At 39.8% G+C, this 9413-nt stretch overlaps 1 protein-coding gene and 1 long non-coding RNA gene across 4 annotated transcripts in view; both read left to right on the top strand.

The window, feature by feature from the left end:
* The window catches only part of LOC117577718 (AF4/FMR2 family member lilli), a 62964-nt gene extending 60530 nt beyond the window's left edge, over positions 1-2434 (top strand). For all 3 annotated transcript variants that reach the window (XM_052002980.1, XM_052002978.1, XM_052002976.1), the window contains one exon: positions 1-2434. This exon is cut by the window's left edge and continues 1477 nt beyond it. In XM_052002980.1, the coding sequence (XP_051858940.1) occupies positions 1-1567 (1567 nt within the window). In that variant the 3' untranslated portion in view covers positions 1568-2434.
* Positions 2435-5723: 3289 nt separating this feature from the next.
* On the top strand, positions 5724-6500 carry LOC117573984 (uncharacterized). Its single transcript, XR_004572742.2, has 3 exons — positions 5724-6147; positions 6207-6303; positions 6407-6500. It is a non-coding gene; the product is annotated as an uncharacterized LOC117573984 (long non-coding RNA).
* Positions 6501-9413: the final 2913 nt, after the last annotated feature.

Here is a 9413-nt window from a genome sequence, read left to right as displayed (position 1 = left end):
CGGCTACTGCGACAAGAAGTTCCGCTTTGAGAACAATCTGATCATACATCAGCGCACACACACCGGCGAGAAGCCGTACAAGTGCACCGCCTGTGACTTTGAGTGCTCGCACATCCAGAAGCTGATGAAGCACATGCGTGTCCATCGCAGTCCCACAGCTGAGGGACACGACGGGGGCAGCAGCAATGGCGGCGATAACAATCAGGACGGTCACGATGGCGGCAGCAATGCGGACTCGCTTGAGACGAACGAGGCTGACAACGATGACGATCCCAATCCCGATGAGACCGACGAGGAGTTGAACGATGAGGACGTCGATGGTGATGCAGAGGGTGAGGGAGAGGATGAGGACGAGGATGAGCTCGAGGATTGCGATGATGTTGACTACGAAGCCGAAGATCTGAGCGTGAACAATCGCATCGATGGCAAGAGCCAGAGTCCCAAGACCACAAGCTCCGGTGCCACATCCCTGGTCGGTGAGCTGATGGACAAATTCGGACTCTCGAACATCGCCCAGTACTCCGAGGCGTACAAGCAGGCGCTGCAGGAGTCGGGACGCAAAGAGGCCGCCGCAGTTGCAGCTGCCGCAGCCGCTGCAGCCGCCGCTGCCGGCGTGGACAACAACAATCGTGGAGGCTCAGGAGGTGCGGGCGCAGCTGGTGGAGGCTCCACCGGAGGCAACGGTGCTCAACCGCTGTCGGACAAACTGAACGGTTTGCCGGTTGCGGCGCTCCGACTGCGTGATGAGTTCGCTAAGAACTGCAACATGTTCCAGCCGCAGCCACAGGATGCGCCCACAGCCGCCCAGGTGCCGCTCTTCAACCCGTTCCCCAATCCCTTCGAGCTGTCCAAGCGCATGAAGATGGACGGCGGGGACTGGTGGGGCATGTCCGCACTCCACCGCAACGAAGCGCTCTTCGAGAACTTGAAACTGAAACCCTTGGGCCTGGGTGGCGCCAACTCGCTGCTCCAGGGACCGCTGCTGAAGAAGGAGAGCCGCCAGAGGAACGACACCTGCGAGTTCTGCGGCAAGGTGTTCAAGAACTGCTCCAACCTGACGGTGCATCGCCGCAGCCACACCGGCGAGAAGCCGTACAAGTGCGAGCTGTGCTCCTACGCCTGCGCCCAGAGCTCCAAGCTCACCCGCCACATGAAGACGCACGGACGCACCGGCAAGGACGTCTACCGCTGTCGCTTCTGCGACATGCCCTTCAGCGTGCCCTCCACCCTCGAGAAGCACATGCGCAAGTGCGTCGTCAACCAGGGCAAAGCTGCCGCCGCTGCGGCGAATGCAGCCAACGCTGTGGCTGCCGCCCAAGCTGCTGCTGCCGCTCAACAGTTGCAGGCAGCAGCCCAGGCTCAGCAGCAGCAGCAGCAGCAACAGTTGCCGACCCCATCGCAGCTGTCGCCCGCCTGTCCCATGGGCGTGGCAGTCGGTTTCCCGCCCCAGTTCGGTACGATGGGCGGCCACAATCTGTCGCTGCCGGGAAGCGTTAGTGGGGACAACGACTCGAACGCCTCGTCCAGCCTGCCAGCGCACTCGATCTCCCTCAAGGAGGAGGCATGACTTTTTAGCAGCTGGAGCAGCAACCCGCCACCACCACCACCGCCACCTCCGATGCACCAACTGCAACTGCCGCCGCCTCATGCGTTGCAACTGCGCGGCAACAACTCGTTGTTGTCCCCCATGCAACTGCAGCAGCAGCAGCAGCAACAACAGCAGCAACATCAAGAGCAGCAGCAACAACAGTTGGCCAGCAGTCGCAGTCGCCTCATGTCGCGCATCTTCTAAAGATGTGTTCGCCCCCCCCCCCCTTTGACCTCTGACCCGCCCCACTGTAAATACCCCAAGTCTTTTGCACTATCTAAAAGATTACCCCTTGGCCCCTTGCCCTTCCCCTCACCGCCCCCTGACGAGCTGCCACTCTGAAAGCTAAGCACACACGACACGACATGTAACGACACGTTAGGACACGACCAGAGGCATTTAATACCAAAGCAATAACCGTTATGTAATATAATTTTAATGCATTTTTTTTTTGTCCAGCTAAAAACAAACGAAAAAACAAAACAAAACAAAAAACATATTACCATTACATAATTTGCACAATAATCAATTTTTTTAAACAATTTTTTTTTTTATAAATATTTTTACGTAATTTATAAACAAAATTGAAAAAGAGAGCGAGAGAGCGAGAGCAGCAGCTGCAGCCAGGACACTCGTCCTGCCAGCGACACATTTTCCAGTGTATTTATAGCAATTAAGCAACAAACAAAATTTGTATAAAAACAAACAAAACAAACAAACATTATATAAAAAAACCCAAAAAAAAACAAAAAATCATCTACAACAACTATGTGAAAAGACCCACTAAAAACGTAAAACAAAAAATGAAAAAAAAAACCCAAAAAAAAAAAAAAACAAACAAACAAACACGAATTGCGCTCCCAGTGAGCGAAATTATACGCTAAATTTTACTATATAAAAACACATATGACATAAACAAATTATATATATAAATATATCTTTTTTTGTGTGTATTTAAGGTCGCGTATTTGTTAAACATCGATGTACATTTTAGTAAATCTAAATCTAGAAATCTAGGCACTAAAGAGCAACACTTGTAAAAATCGTATTGAATATATAAACAATATTGTATGTATCTACTATTATTATTATTATTATTATTATAAATAATTATTATAATTATTATTATTTCATTTTTTTTTTGCTTTTTTTTATTTGATTTCGATACATTTTTTTGCCTAGGAAATAGTTCGATTATTATTAAATGTAATTAAAAACAACACGAAAATAATCAAATTTTTTACATACATAAATAAATCTATAAATGTAAAACACAATTTTTTTTTAAACAAAACAAAACAAAACAAACAAAAATGATAGTTTAAGTATTGCAGCAAAAATGAAAAACAAAAACAAAAAAAAACCGATGAAAATGCAGTCGAAATAAAAAGTTGACAAAATTTGTACGTAAAACTTCAAAGCAATTAACAATTATAAAAACAAAAACAAAACAAAAACAAATCGACAACAAATAACTAGATTTAGAAGACTGAGGAACTAATGTATGTATTATGTTTTCCTTTATTTTGATTGTTTTTTGTTTTGTTTTTCTTGTTTGGCAAATGAAAAGACAAAAAAAGAAAAGCGCAAAGAATGGAAGAAGACAAAAGAAGCAAATTCTAAGCATTTTTTTTAAAGCTGTTGATTTTCGTTATTTAACTTAAAAACTTAACTATATCTAAATCCACAATTTGATTAATATTTAAAAAATCGTTTTTAGTACAAATTTTTTTGGTGAGCGAAATTCAAAAACACAAAAAAGAAAAAAAAAACAGAAAAGAGAAAAATAGTTAAAACTTTCTGTTCATATATATTTTTCCTTTTTGTTTTTTTTTTTTATTAAATTTTTTACAATTTAGCCAGTGAAAATTGCTTCTATAATTGCAGCGCACGTAGACACACCCCAAAAAAGACAACCCTGACCTTTGACCCCTCATCCCTAATCCTCACCACTCACCGCCCCGTTTCTCCTGCTGCTGCAATAATACAGGCAATTTCTGTTATTTTCGAAACCAACTATGAAGTTTATCGTGCATAATTTATTAGAAACAAGTTGAGAGGGAAAGAGAAATCAAATGAAAGAGAGAGAGAGAGAGAGATGCAGAGAAAGCATAAGAAAAGATTTTGTTAAATAAAATTCATAAACTGATCGACAATGCATTGTGTTTCAGCAAAACAAGACATAAAATACATATATTAAATCATATATATATATGTGTATAGATAAAATATATACATCTATGTATATACATACCTATATATAGTTCATATATCAAATGAAGAAAACTGAATAAAAAAGCAAATATTACAAAATCATACAAAATTTATCTTTTATTTCATCACCAAATATCGTTTTTTTATTTCGAATTTTTTATTCTTTTTTAACAGCAAACCGAACGAAATTTAAATTGAGAAGAAAAAAAATAAGCAAACCAAAAACTATCAAGCAAAATTTAGAAAATTTAATGTAGCTATAAATTAAATAACTTTATACTAAAAGGAAAGCACAAAATAAACTAAAGAAAAACTAAATAAAATTGTTGTAAATTGGCCGTCAATAAATAGAATGTGCAACTTAAGAAATACAACAAACAAAAACAACAAAAAAAAAACGAATAAGCAAATTGCAAAAAAAAAAAACAAAAGAAAACGAAAACAAAAATATTTTTCAAGTGTGTGTAATTTTTTGAACATAACAATAACAAATACAAAAACAAAAAAAAACAAAAACAAACGTAAATTAATAATTAAAAATAGTTGTCTGTGTTACGAAATACAAATACAAAAATACATACAAATTCCAAAAATGGTACAGAATGCATTTTTCACTTAAACTTCAGGGTTGAAGTCCACGCTGTTGATATAAACACATGGCTAAGCGGAAGATCGCTTGCCATAAAAATTTTATAGCAGCACCTAAAAGTAGGCAACTCATCGTTAACGATCGCGAGCTACGTAAAAAACGTTGCCTACTTTTAAGCGCTCCCCAGGTGTCGCTAACGTGCAAACGTTCAGTATTCAAATGGGTTGCACACACACACACACACACACACACACATGTACAGTGGCATATCGATACACACATGTGAAAGCGAAGCGCTGCGCAGAGCGAACGAGAAAGCGAACGCGTGCGTCACAGCTTGCCGGCTGCCCAGTGGACGCCATTGGCCGCTGGCCATGTGGCAGACACTTGGAAGTGCCCCATGCTCGGCGCCACATCGCACAAAACTCGACCAGCAGTGACCAATCCAACATAACTGGCCGCCCCAATTGGCAGCCAGAAACTTCAATTGGCATTGGAATTCAACGTCTGTGCAAAACCCTCGCACACCCACACACATGTGTGTGTTGACGGCAGCGCATGTGTGGGCCAGTCATCCAGCCGTTGACGTTGACGCTGACGTCGCCATCGCTGTCGACGCTGCCGTCAACGTAGCGCTGCAGGCGTCGCTGTCCAAGCAGTTGCGTCGTCGTCGTCGTCGTCGTCGTTGCCACCCCAAAGCCCAAGGTTGCGACTGGCTTGTGGCCGGCTCGAACTTGTTTGCAACAGCGTCGAACATGTTGCGTCGAGCAATGGACAACCTTGGGTCTACAGCAGTTAATTCACTCTCGCCCTTCCCCAACAACGAAAATCACATTATCGGCACGGATTCGTAGTTAAAACAATACGAAATACTTTATTAGTTAATGCCTCATATATAGAATGCTGTATTTCATTTATTTATGGCTCGTCAAGGACATTCGTTGCCTGGCAACTGTTGTATAAAAATACAAATCTATTCGTGAATTGTAATTAATCATTTTTCTTTATATTATTATCCTTGAGTATAAAATTCTTTAAAGTTTATCACATCCTTTATTTTTATATTTAAGAAAAGAAAGGACATTCGTTGCCTGGCATCTGTTGATAAAAAAAATAAATCTAGTAAGAACACAAATGACAGCAAATTGAAATTAAGAATTTATAAATTTTCTTTAATATATTACCCATAATATCCTTCAAAGTTTTTGTTGTTATTTAATTTTGTATTTTTAGGAAAAGAAAATTGTTACTAATAAATAAAACTTCAAATTAAGATTTTCGTATTGTTTCAAAGACTCACAAAAGTAGAAACAAAGTTAGCCTTGAATTTCATTGTATTCACAAATCAGTTGGAATTTGTTATTTTACTTCAAGGCTTTAAAAAATGTTTCTCCTAAAAATAGTTTACTTACTGCCATCGCTAATAGCGATCGCTTTAAATTGGCAAACAATTTGTTTTATGCCATTGGAGAAAGCAATGTTGACATTCTTTCTATTTCTAATTATGTCATCGATTTTGATACTGCTGATGGTGAATCGTGGCATAAAATCTAGATCGAAGATAATCAAGTTTCTTGAGGTATTGATCAAGCTCTTTTCTCTACAGCTCTTGGTGTGCTATACTTGGGATTATACTGAGAAATTTTCGCTGCGAATTGTGGATTGGATTGAGAATTATTTAAATGGTTTATCTTGTGAGGTTAATGATCCTGAAATCTCCATTTGTTCGATAGGAAATTAATTGGATTTATCACAAGTAAGTCAACCAAATATAAAGCTAATATTTTCCATTACATATTTTTTTGTTAATTTTAGAAAACAAAAGAAAAAGATTTGTCCGCAGTGTGCTGTAAAAATGTAACATTAAGATATATTCTGTGGCATTCATGATTGTTCTACAAATGTCCGGAATGTGAGTTCTAAACACTTCTCCGAACACGCACAATAAATACATAATCTTTTGAATAACTTTCATCATTTAATGTGTTCATTCGATTTATTAATTATTAAATAAGCAATACTGGATACACACTGGAAAAATCCAAAATCAAGAACATTTGTCTTAAGAAACATTCAACTTAATAACTGAATGCGCCAAATAAATAATAAATAAATAGAATGAAACAATAAAATAAAATCTAATATTTTATTATCTCACACGATTTTTGGCCTTAACACTTATGTATAAATAAAAACTTGGTTCTTATACCACATGTACTCGAAATCAAGATGTGTTTTCAAACATTAAAATTTTCATGTTCTCAACGCACTTTTTGGAACAAAATTCTTTGTACTAAGACCAACATCTTGATTTTACAACTTTTTTTTCATATTTTCTGAACCTTAGTTACAAAATGGTGGGAACTTAATAGATCTCAAGCATCATTGAATGAAACCATATATTTTATAGGAAGCTACCCTACAGATTTTTTATATATGTAAGTAGACAACATAAAAGTATACATACGAATAAAGCTTATCAAATACACACAAGGAACTTTTTTTTTGTTCATCAAATGTTACTAGAAATTTTTGATACTTCAATACGAAAAAACACGATAGTGAAAAAAATACCTCCATTAAAAACAAGTAAGAAAATTACAATTGCGTAAGTGAGGAAGTAAAACAGTTCGGTATTCATTTAAAATTATAGCAAATTCTTATACTGCAAAAATACTAAATAGTCATAGTTGGTATAGTGTACATTCAAAATATACCACAGAGGCCAGCATTTACCAGATTGACAGCCATAGCAACTAACACCCAATTACAGAAGGCGTACTTCAACAATTTTTATCCGATCGCAGTCAGGAATCATAAATACCATATGTTAGTTGTCATTGTCCTTACCAAAATTCGCGACGCTACCTTCAAAATTAAGTTTGTTATTCGATTGTTATCCAATAATTTCAAGAAATTTCGATCTGCGTGCAAACGTAACAAGTGCTGTCGAAAAAATTCTAGCTTTGTCTTTTATAGTGTCTGAGATCCAGTGCTTCATACGGACAAACAGATAGACGGACATGGCTATATATGTATATGCTTTATAGGGTCGTAGATGACTCCTTTTGCCTGTTATATACGTTTCCTGCCAGCACAAAGTTATAATACTCTTCTACTCTATGGGTGGGAGTATAAAAATTATTACAAAATACAAAGCGGGCGACGCCGGATGGTGTTATATCATGAGTTTAAAAAGGATTTTCGAAATACGAATTGTACGAGTATGAGCAAATAACTTATTATTTAAGAAAAAAGAAAAATAATGATCAAGTGTTATATGAACTACTCTTTACAATTGCATCTATTATCGTCTTATTGATTTCATTTACAGCCAACGAAATGGAAAAGCTGAGGAGTTGGCCAGCATTTGCCAATGGGACGACGAATTGAGCTTTGCAGTTTGTAGTTGGCAACTTCAGGCGACTGTAACTAAGTACGTGTTGTGTGAAGGCGGAGGGGATGGGGATGGGGATGAAGTTGGGGCTGGGGACAGAGATGAGGGGGTCAACTTTAGTCCATGCGATGCGATCCTTTGCGCTGCGAGCAATTCAAGTGTGTGTGCCTGATACTCTCACCATAACGGCTAACCTACGCTTAATGTATGTGTGTGCGAGTGTGTGTGTGTGTGTGTGGCTATAAGGGTGAAACTTTTACTGCTTGCTTACAGAGATTCTTTTCTGATGATAAATTAATTTATTATGTTCGAATTGAAGCACTCGCAAAGGCAAAGGCAGAACGAGAATCCAGACCGGAGTCAGGACACAGGACACACAGGACGCAGGACACAGAGTCGAGCCAATGCTGTTAATGCGAGCGGATGTAACAGCCATTGCCATGCAAGAAAGAGAGCAACGGAAAGAGTGTATGAGAAAGAGAGAGAGAGGAAGAGTTGTAAGTTCGGACTCAGCTCGGAGAGTCAGATGCAAACACATATGCGAAGTCGTGTGTGTGTGTGTTCAACCCTATCGCAAATGTGTAAGCAATTACAGCAAGAACAACTATAGAAATAATGAACAACACCATCTGACCACTTGAATAATTTGAGAGTGTCAAAGGAGGAGGAGGAGGAGGAGGAGAAGGAGGAGGAGGAGGATGAAGCGACTTGATGGGAGAACAAAACGGGTGATGTTTTAATTGAATGCACAGCCAGCATGGCGGCAACCCAAATGTGACAAGGACACCCACCACACACACACACACATACACATCTCACAGGACACACACGAAACAGGACGCAGACAGTTGGCCAAACATGGCCGCTATTCTCTCTCTCTCACTTTCGTCCAGGGAAACATGCGTTGATTACCGCGCACAATGCGAATTCCCAGAGCCAACTATGTGTGCGTGTATGTGGATGTGTGTGTGTGTTAACGCATCGCGGAACTGGCCATGTGAAAAAGGACTTGTTCACTTTTATCATTGCGCGAAAGGCGAAAACAATAAAAAGCGCCCAAACAAAATAAAATGGCCAAAAACGCGAACTTCAGCGTTGAATTGGATTCTGCCATGGCCATTGTCATGGCAGCACCAACTTCTGCACACACACACACACACACATGGGAAGGGGTTAACAGGGTGGGGAGTGGAGAGTAGAGGAGAGGCAGGCAACCCGGAAAGCAAAGAAAGTCAAAGAACAAATGTCTACGGCTCCACGACGCCGTCAGCAATCGTCGTCGCCCACATGGACACACTGAAACATTCGTAAAAGCAAACACAGCAATTGCACAGGGCATGCTCGACTACCAACATACCCTGCCAACTAGAGACAGGCTTCAAGAAGCGAACATGATTAGGTTAAAAAGTCAGAATAAACTATTCTAGTGGCAAACTGGTATGAAATACCCTGCAAACTTAATGTGATAGGGTATGATACGCATATTAAACTGCACACATTAATATAGCAGCCCCTTCAAAACTTCATCCACTAACAAAATGCTACAAAACAAGGAAATATGACATTCCCATTCAACTTTTATTAGATTGAGATTAACTAAACTGCATAATTTATTTGGTCGTACT

The sequence above is a fragment of the Drosophila albomicans genome, chromosome X (assembly GCF_009650485.2).
Source record: "Drosophila albomicans strain 15112-1751.03 chromosome X, ASM965048v2, whole genome shotgun sequence".
NCBI lineage: Eukaryota > Metazoa > Arthropoda > Insecta > Diptera > Drosophilidae > Drosophila > Drosophila albomicans.
The sequence above is the reverse complement of the archived record's forward strand: the minus strand, read 5'-3'. Positions and strand labels throughout refer to the sequence as shown.